Source organism: Salmo trutta, chromosome 8 (assembly GCF_901001165.1).
Source record: "Salmo trutta chromosome 8, fSalTru1.1, whole genome shotgun sequence".
NCBI classification, from domain to species: domain Eukaryota; kingdom Metazoa; phylum Chordata; class Actinopteri; order Salmoniformes; family Salmonidae; genus Salmo; species Salmo trutta.
In genome coordinates, this window is record NC_042964.1 from 25661652 (window position 1) to 25685282 (window position 23631).

Sequence of the window (23631 nt, forward strand, 5' to 3'; positions counted from 1 at the left end):
GCATACATTTCATTTCATGCATTTAAAAAAATGTTGTACTGGCCTCCCGTGGGAATCGAACCCACAACCCTGGCGTTGCACACACCATGCTGGCGTTGCAAACACCATGCTCTACCAACTGAGCCACAAGGAGTGGCTTCAAATTCATAACTAAAATATAGCCTAAGCATAAGTATTCAACCCCTTTGTTTAGGTAACCCTAAATTAGTTCAGGAATAAAATTTGGCTTAGCAAATCACATAAGTTACATGGACTCACTCTGTGAAATATTAGGGGTTGACATGATTTTTGAATGACTAACCCTTCCTCTGTCCCCCATACATATAACATCAGTAAGGTCCCTCAGTCAAGTATTGAATTTCAAGCACAGATTCAACAAAAAACAGGGAGCTTTCGAAAGCCTCATAAAGAAGGGCAGTGATTGGTAGATTAGTAACAATAACAAATCAGACACTGAATATCTCTTTAAGCATGATGAAGTTCGTGATTATGCTGTGGATTATATATTAAACCTCCCAGACACATCGAAGATGGTCGTCCTTCTGAACTGAGCTGCAGGACAGGAATGAAACTGCTCAGGGATGTTACCATGGTGATATTAAAACAGCTACAGAGTTCAGTGTCTATGATGGAAGAAAACTGATGATGGATCAAGAACATCGTAGTTGACAGAGTTTAAAGAACATTGTAGTAAAAGAGTTAAAAGAAGAATACAAATACAGTGCATTCAGAAAGTATTCAGACCCCTTGACTTTTTCCACATTTTGTTGCGTTACAGCCTTATTCTAAAATTGATTAAATTGTTTTTCCCCCCTCATCAATCTACACACAAAACCCCATAATGAGCATAAACAGGTCATGTGCATTTTTTTCACATTTAAATAAAAAAACACTATTAAATGTACATAAGTATTGAGACCCTTTACTTAGTACTTTGTTGAAGCACCTTTTGAATCGATTACAGCCTCGAGTCTTCTTGGGTATGACGCTACAAGGTTGACACACCTGTATTTGGGAAGTTTCTCCCATTCTTCTGTGCAGACCCTCTCAAGCTCTCTCAGGTTGGATGGGGAGCATCGCTGCACAGCTATTTTCAAGTCTCTCCAGAGATGTTCGATCAGGTTCAAGTCCGGGCTCTGGCTGGGCCACTCAAGGACATTCAAAGACTTGTCCCGAAGCCACTCTTGCATTGTCTTGGCTGTGTGCTTAGGGTTGTTATCCTGTTGGAAGGTGAACCTTCACCCAAGTCTGAGGTCCTGAGTGCTCTGGAGCAGGTTTTCAGCAAGGATTTCTCTGTACTTTGCTCCGTTCATCTTTGCCTCGATCCTGACTAGTCTCCCAGTCCCTGCCGCTGAAAAACATCTCCACAGCATGATGCTGCCACCACCATGCTTCACCGTAGGGATGGTACCACGGTTCCTCCAGACGTGACGCTTGGAATTTAGGCGAAAGAGTTCAATATTCACTTCATCAGCCCAGAGAATCTTGTTTCTCATGGTCTAAGAGTCCTTTAGGTGCCTTTTGGCAAACTCCACACGGGCTGTCATGTGCCTTTTACTGAGGAGTGGCTTCCGTCTGGCCACTCTACAATAAAGGCCTGATTGGTGGAGTGCTGCAGAGATGGTTGTCCTTCTGGAAGGTTCTCCCATCTCCACAGAGGAACTCTGGAGCTCTGTCAGAGAGACCATTGAGAGAGACCAATTTACCACAGGTGGATTCCAATCAAGTTGTAGAAACAGCTCAAGGATGATCAATGAAAACGGGATGCACCTGATCTCAATTTCGAGTTTTATAGCAAAGGGTCTAAATATTTATGTAAATAAGGTATTTTTGTTTTTTATTTTCAATACATTTTTTCAATAATCTAAAAACATGTTTTCGCTTTGTCATTATGTGTAGAATGATGAGGGGGAAAACTATTTAATCCATTTTAGAATAAATAAATAAGTAAGTAACAAAATGTGGAAAAAGTCATAGGGTCTGAATACTTTCCAAATAGACTGTATACAGGTACTAAAGTAATACTGCAAAAAACACAGCAAAGGAGTATACTTTTTGGCCTAAATGTAAAGCCTTTTGTTTGGGGCAAATCCAACACAACACATCACTGAGTAACTACCTCCTTATTTTCAAGCATGGTGGTGGCTGCATCATGTTATGGCTATGCTTGACATGGGCAAATACTGAGGATTTTTTCAGGATAAAAAGAAATGGGATGGAGCTAAGCACAGGCAAATTTGCTTCAGTCCGCTTTACAACAGAGACTGGGAGAAGAATTCACCTTTTAGCAGGACAATAACCTACAACACAAGGCCTACACTGAAGTTGCTTACCAAGAATACAGTGAATGGTCCTGAGTCGCCAAGTTACAGTTTTAACTTAAATCTGCTTGAAAATCTATGCCGAGACTTGAAAATTGCTGTCTAGCCATGATCCCCAACATCTTGACAGAGCTTGAAGAATTCTGAAAAGAATAAACGGGCAAATATTTTACAATCCAGGTGTGCAAAGCTCTTATAGACTTACCCAAGAAGACAGCTTACCCAAGAAGCTGTAATCGAAGCCAAAGGTGTTTCTATAATTTCTCTAAATCTTGAAAAATGTTTGAATTTTTCTTCCAATTTCACATTAGTGTATCTTTTGTGGATTATTGACAAAAAAATCTTTTAATTGTAATCCCACTTTGTAACACAAATGTGAAGAAATACAAGAGGTCGGAATACTTTCGCAAGGCACTCAACAATGATGGCTGCTTCATGTTTGTTTCAAGTGTGTTTCATGTGTGTTTCATACGTTCTTGGTAACAACATAATAATACAGTAGCCTACATCAACACACAGGTCAAACAGGACACATACAGTAGGACTTGTACAGTAATAAACAGCAAATAATGTTTGGTTGTATTTAAACAGTTAACATGTTTTTCAGTTCTTCTTAGTGCACTCTCATTCTGTCAGAACTACTGTTGATGTTCTTTGTTGAATAAAATAGATACATCTTTCCAAACCCTTCTTATTAGGTGTGTGTGTGGGAGGGAGGGAGGGAGGGAGGGAGGGAGGGAGGGAAGGAGGGAGGGAGGGAGGGAAAGTCAGGAGGCAGTTATTTCCCTGGCTCCATTCCCACTTATGTCACATGACTGGGAGTTTAATAAAAAAGAGAGAAAGAGAGAAGGAGAGGGAGAAATGAGAGAAACAAAAAGAGAGAGAGAAAGTGGAAAACATCTGCTGTGCATTACAAGCCCATAGGGGGACGCCTCTGACTCTCGTCTCGCTCCTGCTCGGGGTCCTGCGCACATCTCTCTCTCACACACACAAAAACACACACACACACACACAGGCCGGAGCTCATTTGTGGAACGTGGGCCCGTCACAGCCACTCATCTCCTCCAACACTCTCCCGATATCTCCCATCCCCCCTTTTCTTCCTTTCTTCTCAGAATCCACCTCTGTATTCCTTCCTTCCTTCTTTCTTTCCTTCCTTCCTTCCTTCCTTCCACTTTACATCCCCCATCCACACATCTTTACTTAACAGAACACGGAGACCTACCAACATTCTAGATATCATTCCAGATTCCTTATTTTCTGCTGTTTCCCAGCAGTCACTGAGCTGGGAAGGTGTGTGTGTGTGTGTGTGTGTGTGTGTGTGTGTGTGTGGAGGACAAGACACCAGGGGTCTGATTTATAACTTTTACATTTTACACCAAATATCTGTGTGCGTCATTTCTGAAAAGACTGGGCACTCACAAAAATATTGAGATTTATAAACTTGGCGCAAGTTTCCTTTTATAAATCAAACTTGTCGTGAAACTGTGCGCGTGTGAACAAGCATTATAACTCTGCCTGAAAAATGGCCATCAGTCACCTTTTATGGTGACAATAACACCCTTATTTGCTATATATTTTGGAAGTATTGGAATTAAGCCAAGACAATATATCTAAAGCAAATAGCAATGGCGAACTTGATAAAATTTCTTTGGAGGTGTTGGCAGAATGTTTTCTTTTGCAGTGACATTTGCTGTAGCCTATCTGACCATTTCTAAAAGACAAAAACAATTACAAATTGTTGTGGACCTGTAAACAGATCGTTTGAATTCAATGTTTTGCATTTACCTTTTTCCCTGAACCTAAATATCCCATCAATTCTGAAACATTGTCTCCTCGCGATAAAATGTAAACTACAGTAGGCTTACTTGTAGTGGTAGCCTGCACACTTCAATGCAAAATATTAACTGTCTGTTCACCTGTTAAATTATACTGTACGTTATAAAACGCGCTCCCTTTCGGGATGAAATTATAATAGCCTATCTAATAGGCCCAATTAAATTAGAGATGCGCATGGTAACTTGTATGGCTACTTCGGGATTATGAACTCATTGCCAGAAAAGTTGAGAAATTGATTCTGTAATGGTTATGAGATATATAGAATGTTTAGAAATGAAATATTGTCATTACGGTATCGATGGAAAAAGTGAATCGTCTGTTCTACTGTTAAACTGCATCGGATAGGATCGTATAGAGCAAAAATACTTGAAATAGCTTATCTACAGTTCCTTGCAAAAGTATTCATCCCCTTTGCGTTTTTCCTATTTTGTTGCATTGCAACCTGTAATTTAAATGGATTTATATTTGGATTTCATGTAATGGACATACACAAAATAGTCCAAATTGGTGAAGTGAATTTTTTTAAATATATATTTTTTAAATTCTAAATGGAAAAGTGGTGCGTGCAAATGTATTCACCCCTTTTGCTACGAAGCCTCTAAATAAGATCTGGTGCAACCAATTACCTTCAGAAGTCACATAATTAGTTAAATAAAGTCCAACTGTGTGCAATCTAAGTGTCACATGATCTGTCACACGATCTCAGTATATGTACACCTGTTCTGAAAGGCCCCAGAGTCTGCAACACCACTAAACAAGGGGCACCCCCAAGCAAGCGGCACCATGCTCCAAACAGGTCAGGGACAATATTGTGGAGAAGTACTGATCCGGGTTGGGTTAGAAAAAAAAATCTGAAACTTTCAACATCCCACAGAGCACCATTAAATCATTTTTTTAAATGGAAAGAATATGGAACCACAACAAACCTGCCAAGAAAGGGCAAGGAGGGCATTCATCAGAGAGGCAACAAAGAGACCAAAGATAACCCTGAAGAAGCTGCAAAGCTCCACAGCAGAGATTGGAGTATCTGTCCATAGGACCACTTTAAGCCGTACACTCCACAGAGCTGGGCTTTACGGAAGAGTGGCCAGAGAAAAGCCATTGCTTAAAGAAAAAAATAAGCAAACACGTTTGGTGTTCGCCAAAAGGCATGTGGGAGACTCCCCAAACATATGGAAGAAGGTTCTCTGGTCAGATGAGACTAAAATTGAGCTTTTTGGCCATCAAGGAAAACGCTATGTCTGGTGCAAACCCAACACCTCTTATCACCCCAAGAACACCATCTCCACAGTGAAGCATGGTGGTGGCACCATCATGCTGTGGGGATTTTTTTCATTGGCAGGGACTGGGAAACTGGTCAGAATTGAAGGAATGATAGATGGTGCTAAATGCAGGGAAATTCTTGAGGGAAACCTGTTTCAGTCTTCCAGAGATTTGAGACTGGGATGTAGGTTCACCTTCCAGCAGGATAATGGCCTTAAGCATACTGCTAAAGCAACACTTGAGTGGTCTAAGGGGAAACATTTACATGTCTTGGAATGGCCTAGTCAAAGCACAGACCTCAATCCAATTGAGAATCTGTGGTATGACTTAAGGATTGCTGTACACCAGCGGAACCCATCCAACTTGAAGGAGCTGGAGCAGTTTTGTCTTGAAGAATGGGCATAAATCCCAGTGGCTAGATGTGCCAAGCTTATAGAGATATACCCCAAGAGACTTACAGCTGTAATTGGGGGGGGGGGGGGGGGGATAGTTATGCACGCTCAAGTTCTGTTTTTTGTCTTATTTCTTGTTTGTTTCACAATAAAAAAACATTTTGCATCTTGAAAGTGCTGGCATTTTGTGTACATCAAATGATACAAACCAATAAAAAATAAATTTTAGTTCCAGATTGTAAGGCAACAAAATAGGAAAAATGCCAAGGGGGGTGAATACTTTCGCAAGCCACTGTATTTACTACTGTGAAGTGGGTCCAATTAAAGGAGATGGGACGAATGGTAGCCTATCCTCACTTGTTGTTGGCCTATAGGATATTTCGCGAGCATGAAACCATCACAGTCAGAAAAGGTGAGGAATGTAATTCTGCAATGATCATGAAATAGGAAATAGATGCCTATTTCGAATTATTTTCGAATGCAAAGATCAAATTAATTTGTTTTCGCTCTTCTCACTAACGGCAAATGATTACATCTTGTTATATTTTAGCTACCTGTTTTTTTGTTATGAATAAGAGTGTCACCATATATTCATACAAAAGGCTACGAAGCTACTTTTGCCTTCCTGCAATGCAATACTTCAACCACTAGAAACTGTGTGCACGCATGGTCTAAAGTTTGCGGAGGATAAGCACATTTTCAGGTCAAGTTTTTATAAATTCCAAATTTTTGTGTGAAAACTGGCGCACTCATGGTTTGAGGCATATTTTGTACGTAGCAACATTTATAAATGAGACTCCAGGATCGAGGCCTTTTGCCCAGGTACCCAGCATGATCACACACACCACATCATCTCTGGCATGCCATATACACACACACACACACACACACACACACACACACACAGGGACAGGAGCAGCAGGTACACCAGCATTATTCAACAGTCATCTGGACCAAAGAGAAATTAAACAAATCTGCGTCATGCAACTAACTACAGACTAATGCCTTCTGGCCAGATCTTGTAAGACTCTACTATATATTTATTTCTCACACTCGCTTGCTCTCTCTCTCCCTCATTTTTCTCTTCATCACTCTCTCTCCCCTTTCCCTTCTTCAAAAATAGACTTCTGAATATCTTATCAATTCAACAAGTGAACAGGCTTCTCTCAAAGGCTCCACTTGACATTAAGATCAGAGACAGATACATCTACCTGCGCGCATGCGCACGCACACACACACACACACACACACAATCTACACACCCACACACACTACCTGTACGCTGCTCAGATCCTCCGTCTCTTCTAATAATAAACAACATCCTTCTCCTTCACACAGTCTGTTCTGCAGACTGGCTCTGTCTGTGTGTCCCTACCAGGGATCCACTCTATGGTACTGGATGATCATTTGAGCCTGGGTACTGGCAGTCTTCTCCTTGCCTGAGGCTAGAGGGAATGAGCTGAAGAGACACTTTGTTGTGAGGCCTCAACTGTCTTGGATAAAAAGAGAAAAATGAGTCATGGTGAATTTGAAGTTGGCCGTGATCAGTGGCAGTCAGTAGCGTTTAAGATGAGGGAGGATGATTATTTTTTTCATGAGCATAGCCTTTTTTTATTACAGCATATTGGATGACTGTCATTCATATTCCATTCACCCAGCCCAATGTTACATTGATAGGTTTAGGTTAATCCATGATTCTTGAATTTTCTCTACACCCATCATGAGGCTGCTACAACCTAGCCTATGAATGAATGAAATGAATGAATGAAAATTTACAACGTAGCCTAATCAAGGTTACATACAGTGACACATTCAATACTGCCTTGCACAATATTGCCTGCATCTAGGTCATCTAGGGTGTAATCATTAGTCCAACAGTTGCAAACAAGAGTTTCTTTTGGACAAATCCAGGTATGTTTATCCCGTTTCGTTCCGTTTAAGAAACGTTTATCAACAGAATCGGCGGAATGAATACACCCCTGATCACACGCAAACACAGTTCACTTTCATAGCAGCCATATTCAAAGAGCATGATTACTTTGCTCGTTAATTACTTAATGCATCTATGCACTCTCCTCCTCAGACCTTTTCCCTTCGCTTGTGGGCTTCAGTGCACAACACATTAGCTGTCTGTGACCGGATGAAAAAACCTTTCCAAGCCAAACCTTCATATCATAACCGCTAACCGCTACACACAGCCTACATCGTTGTCACCATATTAGCTAACGTCAGTCAACATAGCTACTAGAACTAACGAGTTAGTAAACCCACTACAATCATGCAGTACAGTGTGCAGTTACACCGGCGAGCCCCGGTTGCAATAAATTCATAAAACCAAAAGTTTATCTGGACTTGGAAAAGTTAGCCAGCTAGCTAGCATGGCATCCGTCTCTCTTTGAGCCAGGTGTTTGAGTAGACTAAACTAGCTAGCTGCATTCGCTAGCTAAGTAAGTGAAAGTGAAAAAAATACAACTAAATACAGCCATCTCCATCTCTCTCTCTTGCTTCTCCTTCATTTTTGAATAAATTAATTTCTTCAAATCTGTTAAACTATTGTCTTTCTCTCTCTTTGAGTCAACTACTCAACATATTTATGCAGTGCTAGCTAGCTGTAGCTAGCTGTGTAAGTCTATGGAAGGGGGTGAGACGTCTATGAAAAGGGGGTGAGAACCATGATCCTCCTAGTTTTTGTATTGAAGAAGGATGGAAACTAGCTGTCCTTTCGTAGCAAGAGTGTCTCATGAAACACATTCCAGATACTGGTTCTTGCCATCTTAGCATTATTGTGATTTGATAGAGAAAGGGGAGAAGTCAGTAAGGGAGAAGTCCTCAACTTCAAAACTTCTCTCCGTATCAAAACTAGCTTAGTTTACTTCGCTGTCACTCCTCACTACTGCCCTTGTTTGTTGTGATTGAATGGCAAAGACACACCCAAGAAAAGCCAACATCAAACCACACCCCCAAGACAACTCTCGTTTGGCTTCAGTCATGGCCGCTACCATTCTTAATGAGCAAGCCAAAACATTTGGCAAAATCAAGAAGTTCAGCAGTCTTTTAAAGTAAAAGGCATCCTTTACTTTACCAAGTACCAGGACATTTTAGCCAAAAACCTGGTTGACTCTGCCAGGAGGCTGACACTTGGCCGCAAGTGGATCTACTAGCAAGACAATAACCCCAAGCACGAAGAAATTATGATTTGGCCACAAAATCAACATTTTGCAATGGCCATCTCAATCTCCGGACTTGAACCCCGTTGAAAACCTGTGGCTTGAATTGGAGAGGGAAGTCCATAAGCACATACGAAGGATATCAATAATCTGGAAAGATTCTGTATGGAGGAATGGTCCAAGATCTCGCACAATGTGTTCTCCAATCTCATAAAACATTTTAGAAAAATGCTTGCAAGGGTAGGGTGCTGGAGTACTGAAAAGAGGGGTGCCAATAATTTTACTTGTTAAACAAAATCTATTTCTTTGAGCAATTGTATTAATGTAAAATAATTTCCCCCTTTTTTGCATACAACATAGCTCAATATTTGAATCATTTATTTTATAGTCTTTTTTGCTCATCTTTATCAAGGATGCCAATAATTATGGACCCCACTGTATACACACACACACACACACACACACACACACACACACACACACACACACACATAGATATACAAGGGAATAGAAAACTCATAAGCATGCTCAAACACACACACACACATACAAACACATACACACACAAACATGTTCTTACCTCTACTAAAGAAGGGCATGGTGAATGTTGTGTCAGAGCCTTTCTCCTCCTCCGGCCTCCCCTGTCCTGGAGACCTCCTTCTCTTCCACCGCATCACTCCTCTCCTCCCTCGCTCTGTCTATCAATCTCTTTCTCCAACCACACTCCTGCTATGACCTCGCTCTATCAATCAATCTCTCTGTTCACACTCCTCTCTCCTCGGTGTCTATCAATATCTCTATTCGTCCACACAAGTTAGCGTTTTTCCTCATGAAACATGTTCTGGAGGCAGCTCTGCAGTGGCCACTATCTGGCACAGCCACAATGTCATAAAATCACATTTTAAACCTAATTCTAACCAAAACCCTAACCTTGAATTTTTAAATATTGACAATTTTGACTTTGCAGCTGGACTGTCTAGCAGAAATCGTTCAGTTCTGCCTCAAGGACAAGACAATAAATGTCAACCTGCTTCGTCCACACTCCTCTTTTCTCCCGTCTTTATTTAGCTTTCTCCTCCGATCTGCACTATTCCTCTCTTCCTCATCTGTATCTTTCCTTCTCCTTTTCTCCCTTTCTTCTCCTGTTCTTATCTCCTTCTCTCCTCTTGTTTGCACTCCTCCTTTCTCCCCCTCTCTTCCTCTCCGTCTTAGGATCAGGCGACAGTGACAGCTCCAGCGACGATTCATACACCCACGAGGTGTGTGTGTGTCTGTGTGTATGCCCCTTTCACGTGTTTGTCTGTGTGTGTGTATTTATGTGAGTGCCACTTCCACCTCATTAAAATGTGTGTGTTTGTTCACTCATGCGCCTGTCTCTAAGTGTGTGTGTGTGTGTGTGTGTGTGTGTGTGTGTTTACCCCCTCCCATTCATCATCATCATCACATCCCTCCAGACTGCAGTGGATTCTGCTGCCTCAGCCCTCTTGACACACACACGCACACCGCTCTAGTCTAGCCAGGGCTCACACCATACACACAGTGACACATAATTCACAGCTGGGGCTATGTACCTACCAATACAGAAACAGGGAGCCACACACAATATAGACCTGAGTCTTTACACTCACAAATGACTTACTGTACAATTACGAACAGAAACACCAAACCCACACGTCAAGCGTTACATTATAATTACAGTTTCATCTGAGTCCACAGTGGAAACAGCAGGTGCAACATTGTCAATAATATACATATTGAAATATAGAATGATTTAGAAACAATATAATTACCTGACAGAAAGGTGAAGAAAACTCCCCCCCCCCCCCACACACACACACACAATAAGAAAGTGACAGATGTCTGCCCACTCTGCTATCTGTATGTCCCTGTTCTACTTCTCCTAGTGTTGTAGGTGGAAAGACAGAAATACAATCACTAGAATGGCCATCCCTATTCTAGTCAACAATTCCATAATCTAGTGATTGTATTTCTATGCGAAAGATAACGAAACATACTATCAACGGTCTAACTACCTTCAGAAAAACATCATAACATGTAAACTAGGGCCCAGATTTTCTTTCTCTATAAAAACAGATTTTTCAGAAAAGCCTGCCATGTTAGTCTCTTATAGGTTGCCAAACGATCACATGCCAAACGATAAGGGAGAAAAGGCACACCTACAAAGTTTAATAGAACATCTGCATTCGTACCATATAGCTAGGCTACTAATGAGAGGTGGGAGTAGGCATCCTTAATTCACCCCCAAAGGTAGGAATAGCAAGCACAGACATTCCATGTGACCCGTGTTGTACATTGAGCTGTTAACAAGCACACACACACTTACACAGATACACACACACACACACACACACACACACACATACATACACACACAGGCATATAGACACATACTCTGATACACACATACCCTATGTTTACTAACACCACGCCTACACACTTCAGAGTCACGCGCCTGCCAAACTTAAGCTTGGCAGGGGAGGGCAGGGGCAGGGCACCGAACACACACACAGACACACAGAGCTCATCAAAGCGCCAGCATGCATGCAGCGGGTGGCAGAACTGTTTGTTCTGTTATTGTGTCCTAGCGTATAGCCCCCTGCCGACACACACACCCACCCACACACTCCCCTCACCACAACAACCTGCCCCTGCTGCCAACACATACTTTAGTTTTTCCCACAGTGCCCAGCAGCTTACTCTGAGGCCTGGGCTACGTCCCAATACACTAAAATAGCATCCTTTCCTACTGTCCTTTTCCTTGTCTCCTTTTTAACTTTCATTTCTGTGAGTCATTTCATTTTATCTCTCTGCATTTAAAGCAGAATTTTTTTTTAAATTAAAACAATTAAAAAAACAAGTAGAAAGCTAGACAACAATTTGGATTTGGAGCCACTTCCTATGTTTCTCTATGTTTCCCATAATGAATTGTATCTGTTCCCTTTCTCTCTTCCTCCATCTGGAAGTGATCAGTCCACCATTACAGCACCTCAGAGCCCAGGCCAGTTTGTGGATCTTGACATCAGGCCATTATCCAATTAGAATGGTCCATTCGCCACCAAATATCGATAGAAACACCCCACTACAAACAGAGTGTTTAAGAGAAATACCATAGATACAGCTCTGTTCTTCAAAAGAGTCTCAAATGAAACCATATTCCCTTAAAACACACCACTATTACCATAGACAGAGGAGAAAGGAAGGAGGAAAAGGAGAAGAAAAAGTAGGGGAGAGGAGAGAAGATGGGGATCGGAGGGGAACAGGAGGAGAACAGGAGGAGTGGGAAGAGCAAGTGGAGGAGGGGATAGACAAAGAGTGAAAGGAGGACAACTAGGGTGAGGAGGAAGGAGAGGAAGAGCAGCCGAGGAGCATGGGGGATGTAGTCAGTCCCTTTGCGAGGTCAGGAGTACTAACTTCCTATGGGCGCTCCCACAATACACCATAATCCATCCATCTCTATAACCATTCTATCCATCTCCATGGAAACCGGAGTGAGGAGGCAGGAGGAGAGGCAACGAGGGCGAGCAATGGGAGTTCAGTGTCAGTAAGTCTGAATTAGCCTGCCACCAAACTACATCACAGCAGATACCCATAGACTTCCAGTCATTGTGATAACGCTAGTTAGCGATTGCGCTTCATCTGCCTTCAAACTGCATGCAGAGACATTGCCAAAATCCCGAAGTATCCCTTTAGCATGTGTCTGTCCAAACATTCCATCCTACAGTAAACAAGCATGAAGCAAATACATCATTCTCAGACCTCTCTCTTTCACTCACACACACACACACACACACACATACAGCTGGCAAGGTCTGGGCTTTGAACAACACACACAAACACCCATTTAGATATGTTAGTTCAGTTTATCTGAAGTGTCTGAACACATTCACTTCCTTTAGTGGTTTTAACATTTTAGCTACAATCTGTTGATAATGTGAGGAGTCACAGATCTAAAAGACGAAAAGAGAGGAAAAAGTGAGAACAAGTCTATCATCCAGATGAACACCTCTATGTACCCTGCTTGGCTTGGGAAACAAGCCGTGTTCGATTCAGCGGAGCTATCGCGTCAACACATTTAGACATTGATCAGCTTCCGTACTCATTTGCGTAGACTACCTGAATAACGTCGAAAGCAAGTTGAAAGCAACTCATTTTTCTTACACAAGCTGTATGTGAAAGTAACTTCAGAGTGAGGATGGGTTTATGTTGCCCAAAGTACACCATCATTTCAACGTGAAGCTATGTATACCATTATTCGTCCATCGTCGATTGGATCTTTGGAAGTTTAGAAGTAGTTAGCATTAGCGCTACAAATAGCATGCCAAATTCATGATATTAATAATAAACGTGTACCTTTGGAGAGAGAGAGAAAATGATTTACATTTGTCACATGCTTGTTTACTGTAGGATGGAATGTTTGGACAGTTACATGCTAAAGGGATACTTAGAGATTTTGGTAATGACTCTGCATGCAGTTTGAAGGAAGTTGAAGCGCAATTGCTAACTAGCGTTAGCACAATGACTGGAAGTCTATGGTTATCTGCTAGCATGCGCTAGTTAGCATTGGCTCTCAAAACTACCTCTAACATCCTTCAGACTGGACACAGAGACCACAATTATATCCAGGAGTTCATCTGACTCTGGGAACGTGGATAAAGGGCCTCATTGCCAAAATCCCGAAGTATTCCTTTAATAATTACAGTCTGTCTATCTCTGGAAACCAACCCTGCAAGACCAAACGGAAGTGAGCCCCCTCCTCTCTCCCTCGTTCTCTTTCTCTCTCTCTCTCCACTCCCCCCTCTCTCTTTCTGACTTCTATCTTATCTGTGTGTGTCTCTCTCTCTCCCTTTCTCTCTACATTCGATAGGAATCTGAGCTCTGATGATAGAATAAACAGAGTGTGCAGATGCCCTGTGCAGTGTAAGCAGAAACGAGTAGAGGAGTGGAGGAGAAGTAAGCAGCACTACAGTGAACTAGTGAACTGGGACAGCTAAAAGATCTGGAGAGAATAACAGAGGATAGGTGCATAGAGGATAACTGCAGTCCTAAAGAGCTGCATGGCTGCTGGTTTCCTGCCTGAGAAGATCGGCCCAGAGAGATGAGTTTGGGGCCAACAGCTCAACTGTCCGGAAACTCCAGTGCTGTTCAGCACATGTAGCCCAGCCTACAGTACACCATTACACACACGGGAAGATAACAGAACAGGCTTTCTCTCATTCTTACTCTCTGTCTCTCAACCATTCATTCATTCAATTTCTATATTTGACCAGGTATGCCAGGTATGTTAAGTTCTCATTTACAACTATTTCAGTTTAATGCAATTCATAAGGAATATGAATCAATTTCAGACACACCCTTAGCTATAATCTGATGATGAATCACCATTGAAATGTAAATTTGATTTCTTTGGAATCCTCTCCTCCCCTTCCCTCTGCTCTCCCCCCTCCCTCTCTCCCTCCTCACCCCTTCCCCTCTCCTCCCAAGGAATTTGTAAATTGTCTCCTCCCTCCTACTCCAGGGGACTGCTGACCTCACAATGAGCTCTAATTCCATTAGACCCTAAGTCGTTTTTTCTCGACCCAAATGGCACCCTATTCATTATACCGTGCACTATTTTTGACCAGGGTAGATAGTAGGAAATAGGGTGCCATATTTAAGATGCAGCCTTGGTTGCGTCCTGCTTCTCTTTCTGTTGTATTCTCAGACATTAATATCTTTCCATGGGAATGGGATGGGATGCACGTGCGCACAAACACGCACACCCAGCAGAGAGTGGCTCTAGGGAAGTATTAGGATGACAGTCAGCAACACTTCCAACTTATTGCACAGCTGCTTTTCACACAGGCTGACAAATTGCTTTCCTTCTCTCCTTTCTGTTCCTTTTCTACCTGATCTTTGTGAGTAAGATTATTGCAACAAGCAAGCTCAGTGTGTGTGTGTGTGTGTGTGTGTCTCGCACAACAGTCTCTGGTGAGAACAGAACACAGAACAGTGCACTGTAGAACAGAAACAGAGAGACAGAGAGACACCCACGCGGGAACTCTGGCAGAATTTTGCTCCACAGAACACTTGCTCTGGCTTTGTTTTGGCGTTGTCCACAGCTGGACTGTCGCCAGGGCAACGGGCCGAGCCCTAAAGTGCAACAGAGGGGGAAAATAACATGATTTAAAAGAAAGAGAAAAGTTGAAGTTACGTAGCTAGAGAGAAAAGGCTTGCAGCCAAGGCAGGAAGTTGTTAATGGTTTTTCTTCTGTGTTTTTCACCTGAATTTATCTCCCCCTCCTGATTCCCCTCCTCCTTTGTCCCAACACTCACTCCCCCTCTCTTTATCCTTTTCCTTTTCCCTCTCTCTCTATCCCAACACTCACTCCCTCTCTCCATCTTTCTTCCTCTCTTTTCTCCCCTCTCTAACCTCACAAACACTCCAATTCTCTCTCCCTTGCTTTCTTTCTATTCCCCATCTCACCCCGTATCCCATCTCCCCCTTTCTCTCTCCTTACCCCCGCCCCCTCTCTACTACACCCACAATCGTCCTTTCTCTCTTTAAGAATCATAAGTCCATCGAGTGCCAAATTACACTTCACAATGAGACAGCAACCCAAACAAGCTCCCATTAAATCATCAAGAGAGAAAAAAACGACATTCCGAAGCCTCCAAAAGCAACATGGCTGTGCTTGGCCAGGTCTTCACGGTAGTTAGCGAGCTGCTGCTGCTGCTGTTTCCAACCCTGACTCATTGGGACCACACAGAACAGAGACACAGGTAGAGTGATCTGATCAACATTCTATCTGACCATCCAAATAATCATAGAGAGGCAGAGGATTACTCTCTGTTCCAGGTCCTGCCTGCGTGGGAATTTCTGGGATTTCTGGGAAAGACAGAGGAGGAGGAGGAAGGAATGAGAGAGGAGAGGAAAGCGGAGAGGGGGCAGAACACAAAGGTGGGTCTTCTCCCTGAAAGAAAACAGGGAGGGGAGAGGGAGAGAAGAAGAGAAGGATAGAGGGAGGAGAGGGAGGTCCGGGTGGGATAGTTCTTAGCTCCACTAAAGGGTCTGCCTGGCTCTCCTGACTGGGTCTCCTGACTCCTGACTTGAGCTCCACTAAAGGGTCTGCCTGGGTCTCCTGACTCACTCTGACTTTCTGCTCTAGAGAGAGAGAGAAGATAAAGAGAGAGAGAGGTCTGAGAATTCCACAGGAAGGACAAGCTCTTCGGTTCACACTATCACAATTGACGACTGACTGACAGCTTCCAGTAATAAAACACAGCACGCACACACAGGTCAAAGAGCGACAGAGCAGGGAACTACTAAGATAAGGAAAAGGAAACTGATAAAGGAAACTGCTACTCATCTTCAGTTTACTTTGCAACAGAAACTACGACATGTTGTGGCCTCTTGATCACTCTCTCCCCCCTCTCTCCCTCCTCTTCCCCTTCTCTCACATCTCTCTCTGCTCTCTCCCTCCTTCCTCTATGCTCAGTGTAAGACAGTGGACTGAGCAGTTTCTAGGCATATATGCAAAACATTGACAATAGTACGGCTCACACGCATTTGGTAAAACATTCACTACAAAAAAAACTAAATCCCCCCCAAAAACCTGAGTGAATTGTGTGTAGGACTGTTTTACTGTTGTGAGCAATAACAGCATGAAGGTAGAGATAACCTAACCATAGATAGGCTATAACACATGGTTTTATCTCCATGGAGATCTAGTGACATCATGCCATGTAGCTTTAAGGGCAATTCCACCGTAACAGAATTACGCGCTGACTCCGTTTTTTCACTTTACAATGTATGCCAAACAAAAACCATTGATTTCAAAGTTTAACAAACCATACAAGTCTATACACAAGGACTACTTTTAACAATTTCCACTAAAACATTTATAAAAACAATTTTAGTGGAAAAACTGTGCAGATGCAAACTTTGATCACGGAATTACGTTAAAATCTTCCTCCGATTTTTATGCGACCACGTTTTCCAAAAGGTCTGTTAAATATCTGCTCTGTCTTAAGATTCGAAGATATCTGCAGAAAGAATAGGGTGTCAGCTATGACATGGCACCCTTGAGTTTGAAAAAATATATTTTGGTTATTGAACTACAATAAGTTAAGTGGATTTACACCCGGTAACATTATTACATCATGGGTCCCTGATCTGTACTCCACAGAAATGCATAATTATGGATATTTATGTCCTTCTCCTCATGTTTCACAAGTTTGGACATCATAACGCAGCTCAGCAAAGCACAGTGCAGTACAATACAATACAGCACAGCAAAGCACAGCAGAGCAGAGTAGGATAGAGTAGAGTTCAGTATAGTGCAGTAGAGTACAGTATAGTACAGTAGAATTCAGTACAGTAAAGTAGAATATAGTTCAGTACTGTATAGTACAATATACTGTACTCTACTGTAATATATTATTCTTTACTGTACTATCCAAACTTGTAAAACATACGTCTATCATAGGTTCAGATTTGGTCCAATTCGATCCGTCTGTGGACGTTAACATTAAGGCCAGGGTGGACTGACCAAATGTCAAATACTTTTCAACATCCATGGACGTCCGGTGTCGGTCGGTGCTTAGTGTGTGAGGATGCTGGTTACAGTAAATGGAAAGAGAGGGAGCTGTCATGGATAGGTGTCAGTAAGAGCTGGGAAAGGTGACATTAACTAGAGAGTGAGAACCAGACAGAAAGATAGGGAATAAGAGAGGTAGGTAGTTGTTCAGACATAGACTGTTTTAACACTTGGTTTGACCACCAGATGACAGAAAGACAATGAAAACAAACGTATGAGCTGAACACAACAGTATGCCAGTGGAAGGTAACTGTGGTTTGTGACTATTATGATTTCCCATTGCGGCCAATTCAGTTGCAGTAATTCCGTTACTGATTTTTGGGTAATTCCACTACCAATTTTGTTATGGAATTATGAGTTTTAATCACTTAATAATTCATAAACAAAATTGATATCAGTAAAATCACTATAACTAATTACCATTATCTCATGAGGGAGAGAAATTAGGAAATATCTTAAAGATATGTGGGATTTTGGTAACGGAATTACAAGGCACAGGGCAATATTTCTTAAACTTACAGAAAGGTAAGCAATTTCTCCTAAACTAAATAGAAGTGTATGTCTAATACTTTTTAATACTTTTTCTGGTAATGTTTTCTAAAGACCCCTTTTCTTTCTGTTTATCCAGAAATCAAAGCCTTTACTTTTATCTAGTTTTTAAGATGGAAAATGGTTGAAAAATGTATCTATGCCTTCATTTCCCAAATATATAGCATCTTAGCTTTCATTTGACACTCAGTTGTACATGCGCCTATGAACTTCACATGTTGGTGCTCATGAGTCCTTTTCAATGGGAATGCCCCTTAAGCTTCTTCAATGTACACTACATGACCAAAAATATGTGGACACCTGCTCGTCAAACATCTCATTCCAAAATCATGGGCATTATTATGGAGTTGGTCCCCCCTTTGCTGCTATAACAGCTTCCATTCTTCTGGGAATGCTTCCCACTAGACGTTGGAACATTGCTGCAGGGACTTGCTTCCATTCAGCCATGAGCATTAGTGAGGTCGGGAACTGATGTTGGGCGATTAGGCCTGACTCGCAGTCTGCGTTCCAATTCATCCCAAAGGTGTTCGATGGGGTTAATGTCAAAGCTCTGTGCAGGCCAGTCAAGGTCTTCCACACCGATCTCGACAAACCATTTCTGTATGGACCTAGCTTTGTGCACAGGGACATTGTCATGATGAAACAGGAAAGTGCCTTCCCCAAACTGTTGCCACAAAGTTGGAAGCACAGAATTGTGTCATTGTATGCTGCAGCATTAAGACTTAACTTCACTGGAACTAAGGGGCCTAGCCCGAACCATGAAAAACAGCACCAGACCATTATTTCTCCTCCACCAAACTTTACAGTTGGTACTATGCATTCGGGCAGGTAGCGTTCTCCTGGCATCCGCCAGACCCAGATTTGTCTGTCGGACTGCCAAATAGTGAAGCGTGATTCATCACTCCAGAGAACGCATTTCCACTGCTCCAGAGTCAAATGGAAGGAGCTTTACACCACTGCAGCTGACGCTTGGCATTGCACACGATGATCTTAGGCTTGTGTGCAGCTGCTCGGCCATGAAAACCCATTTCATGAAGCTGCCAACGAACAGTTATTGGGCTGACGTTGCTTCCAGAGGCAGTTTGGAACTCAGTAGTGAGTGTCGCAACCGAGGTCAGACGATTTTTGCGTGTCATGTGTTCCGTGAGCTTGTGTGGCCTACAACTTAGCGACTGAGTCGTTGTTGTTCCTAGACGTTTCCACTTCACAACAACAGCACTTACAGTTGACCGGGGCAGCTCTAGTAGGGCCGAAATTTGATGAACTGACTTGTTGGAAAGGTGGCCTCCTATGACAGTGCCACGTTGAAAGTCACTGAGCTCTTCAGTAAGGCTATTCTACTGTCAATGTTTGTATATGGGGATTGCATGGCTGTGTGCTCGGTTTTATACACCCGTCAGCAACGATGTGGCTGAAATAGCTGAATCCAATAATTTCAAGGGGTGTCCACATACTTTTGTGTATATAGTGTATGTCGCAGACCTCCAGTCATTGTTGCAAGTTTGGATCTTCAGCACAACGTTTGTCTGACATAACAACTGACATAACAACCTAAGTGAGTCATAAGTGTGTTGCCATTGACTTTGCCATGGTACTTCTGAACTGTGGTAGTACTCTTATTACAACCGGAAGCATCACATGAAAACTGTAACCTGAGTTTCTCTCTGACTCCATCATTACTGAGGTTCCACTCTCCAACTGAGGGCTGCTGAACTTACAATTGCTTTCTCACAGGAAACAACGTTTTTTCCTTTATCATGGCATGTTCATTGTTGTCATGTCATGTCATTACAACAGCATAACATTAAAACTGGGCGTCTCTAGAGCTGTTGAACTTCCAATATATTTCTCACAGGAAATATTTTGTCATGTTCCGGACAATGTGTTCTGTCTCTCTAGTCTCTAGGAGCTGCCTGTCACCTCACTTTGGTTTGGTTGTCCTCAAGCCAAGAGGGCAGAGACAAAAACATGTTTCTCAACTTCCGGCAAAACAGCTGCAAAGTGTTACATCCCAAATGTCAACCTATTCCCTATAGTGCACTACTTTTGACCAGGACCCATGGAGTGCCATTTGGGACGCTTTATCTCGTGTCATCTTCACCTCACTTCCAAACATACGCGTGCGCCTCTTTCTATTTGAATTAGCGTACCGTCTATTCGTGACTCTGTCCTTGTCACGTTATCGAAGACATTATTACCCGGTGTGAAATCTAAATCTGTAACCATGTACTCTGTCGATGTTCGTAACTAGGCATATAGCGTGTATCGCGCTCAAGTGAGTTGGCGACAAAGTAGCCAGTTTTCACTGTGACATAACATTGTGGCAGTGGCTCGCGCAGTGTTTCAAGTGGCCGCGCCATGGGATACTCTATACACACCTTTACATCCATACCTGTCTGTCCATATCTTTACAAACAAAGTCAATGCTGTTTTGTAACATGAATGGAATTGGAGTAGATGGTTAAAAATACAAGTACGGTCAAGGAAGGAGGGAACAACATTAGCGTGATCGAGAATAGTGGAATCGGCGATTTGCCTTCAAAATAAAAGTCTCCTATTGAAACTGATGCAAACGGATGAAAATAGTGGAATCAGGCCACAATTGGACAAGATAATGTTAAACAAGTTTGGAATGTTGTTATATAAATTTAACAAAAGACAATAATTTGTTAATTTGATGACAAAATATAATAGACTTCAGAATTGCATTGGGGGCATACCTCTATTTCAATGTACATCCTTACCTATGGCTCTTGGGTCCATGAAATGGAGTATTAGCCTACTCAGTGACACACAGAGATTACAATTCTGAAGAGTTCACACAAATATTAGCGTTGTAGCTCTTTAACTGTGGGAAATCACCACACAATTCAGTGGGACAAGGGGGGAGGCAAGCGGGCACCATCAGACCAACTCCTTGAATGGCCTGGCCTACTCCTTGAAGTTTGCAGTTCTGTCAACAAAAAAAACACTATTTTGCTTCAAAATATATTTTTTGTACCTTTTAGTGTGTGTACTTTACTGTATTTATACTTATTATTCATCAGGCCAAGCGATTGACCTGATACATATTTTGGCACAAGTACACGCAGGCCTTGGGATGATCCTTATGCCAGTCGATCATTGTTTACATTAGTCTTTGAAAGAGTTGGCTTTTCAACTAAAGTCTAGTATGGAAATGCATTTTATTTCACACTTGAAGCAAACAGGGTAAGCAAAGAAATGTTTTTAAGGTGTTTTGTCTTTCACACTGATATTCAATACAACAACAGTATATTTATTTAACTTCCTTCAATAAGAACTACGACGCTAATACTTGTGTACACTCTACATAGCTGTGTTCTGTGGGTGTCACTGAGTAGGCTGATAAATCCTTTCATGGATGTTGCAATTTGAATGTTCAATACACATAGGTTGACTGGTGAAAAAAATAATAATAATAATAATAAAATAAAAAATAAAATAAAAAAAGGTTGACTGGTGAGCTCAATGTTGCTTATTTCACAGTGGTTTCAGAGCCCCGTAATAAGAGCTATGACACTAATATTTGTGTAAACTCTTTAGAATTGTAATCTGTGGATGTCACTGAGTAGGCGGATACCCTATTTCATGGACCCAAATATCCATATGTAAGGCTGTACAATGCAACAAACATACTCCCATTGCATTTCTGAAGTCTATACAGCCACACTGCGATTTACACAGATTTTTACTTTTTGTGTAAAATGTGCTGATTGTCCTTTGTTTAATTTATATAATAACATTCCAACCTTCTCTAGCATTATCTAATACAATTGTAACATGAATCCACAATTTTTATCCGTTTGCATCCGTTTCAATTGGGAACTTTTATTTTAAAGGCGAACCGCCAATTCCACATTGTTGCTCACGCTAATGTTGTTCACAACACACTAGTCCTAAGGCCTACTTTGCAAACAGCCATTGAAATCTGCAGAATGGTAGGTCACAAGCAGCCATAAGGAACGCACGCATTGATGTGATCCACTTTTTTTACAATAAATTGACATTCCTCTGCCCCCCACCCCAAATTACCTCAAACTGGCGATTTGGAATACCTCTCCCACACATTCAACTTCAAGTTGACCTCAGTGAGTTGCAAGACTCACTCCAGCCACACCACACAAGTGAAAATTATACAGTGTGCTTTTTCTTACTCTTTGGCGGTGGCTTACTGGCGAGCGCAGCGATGTGTCGCTGTAAACTGATCACTTTGCCCTCGAGCATGCCCGAGCGGTGACAGATAGACACGAGCTCGCCCTCGAGCTCTTCCAAGATGCTGACGGAGTGCCGGGATAAATCCGAGAGCTGTCGGAGCACCGAACATAGAGTGAACCCGCAAACGTCCACCAAGTCCCCGAAAATCGCAGTTTGCCTCTTCGCGTCGTTTTTACAGACATCCTTGGGAACTATTGTGCGCTTGCAGAAGGGCATTTTCACTCCAAACGCGCAAACCCAACCGAAAAAAATCCTCCTTTAGCAGTAAGGAAGCGTGCTATCCGTGCGGAAAACTCTGTTATTGTAGTTGTTGAAGAACCGTAGTAGCCTACAGTGCGTTCATATTTTGCATTGCGATTGACTATCCACCGCGCGGTACTCTCCGCATCGGCGCAACAGTAGGCTGACTGGCAATAGGCTTGTCTCTGGTCTTCCCAAAGCGAAACCTGCTGCGGGGAGGAGGAGGAATCAAACCTCAACCCCTCTGTTCTGTTCTGATCTGAAGACAGCGGTCAAGACTTCACCCCGATCTGCACTTTGCACAGATACTCGGCTGGTGGCACCTTAATTGGGGAGGATGGGCACCTAGTAATGGCTGTAACGAAGTGCATGGAATAGTATCAAACACATCATGGTTACCATGTGTTTGATACCATTCCATTCACTATTATGAGCCATCCTCCCCTCACCAGCCTCCTGTGATTCTAGAAACATGTTTTATCGCCTTTTGACTTAGGCCAATTATAAAGAGAGGCATCCTATCTATCTATCTTGCATCTTGTATGCATCATGTGAACCACGTGACCTGCATTGGACCACTTTTTTGTTGTTCTCCTTTGCTTTTACAGACTGTATGTGGTGCCATCTGAGGATGCCATTTCACCATCTTGTCACTCTTATCACATTTCTGTCCACACACATGCACGAACACACACTTGTCTCTATTCAGGGAAAATACTGACCCAATAACCCTTGTAAATGAACCCAAACAACAATATAATCCCAGTCTCTCTCATTCTCGCTCTGACTCTCTCTCTCCAACTCGCTCTCCTTTTCGCTCCCCCTCTGTGACTCCCTCTCTCCAACTCTCTCTCCTTTTTGCTCCCCCTCTCTCTGACTCTCTCTCTCCAACTCTCTCCTTTTCGCTCCCTCTCTCTCTCTGAATATTTCTCTCTCTGACTCTCTCTCTCTGACACTCCCTCTCTCGTGCTCTCTGACTCTCTCTCTGACGCTCTCTCTTTGACTCTCTCTATCTGACTCTCTGACTC

At 42.4% G+C, this 23631-nt stretch overlaps 1 protein-coding gene across 2 annotated transcripts in view; it reads right to left on the reverse strand.

Moving 5' to 3' along the window:
- Positions 1 to 22802, reverse strand: part of nhsl2 (NHS-like 2) — a 141061-nt gene extending 118259 nt beyond the window's left edge. The window contains exon 1 of one of the 2 annotated variants that reach the window (XM_029760642.1): positions 22303 to 22802. In XM_029760642.1, coding sequence (XP_029616502.1) covers positions 22303 to 22579 — 277 coding nt within the window. In that variant the 5' untranslated portion in view covers positions 22580 to 22802. Of the gene's footprint in view, positions 1 to 9562; positions 10313 to 22302 lie in introns of those variants that run through there. The other variant, XM_029760643.1, reaches the window with a different exon arrangement.
- Positions 22803 to 23631: the final 829 nt, after the last annotated feature.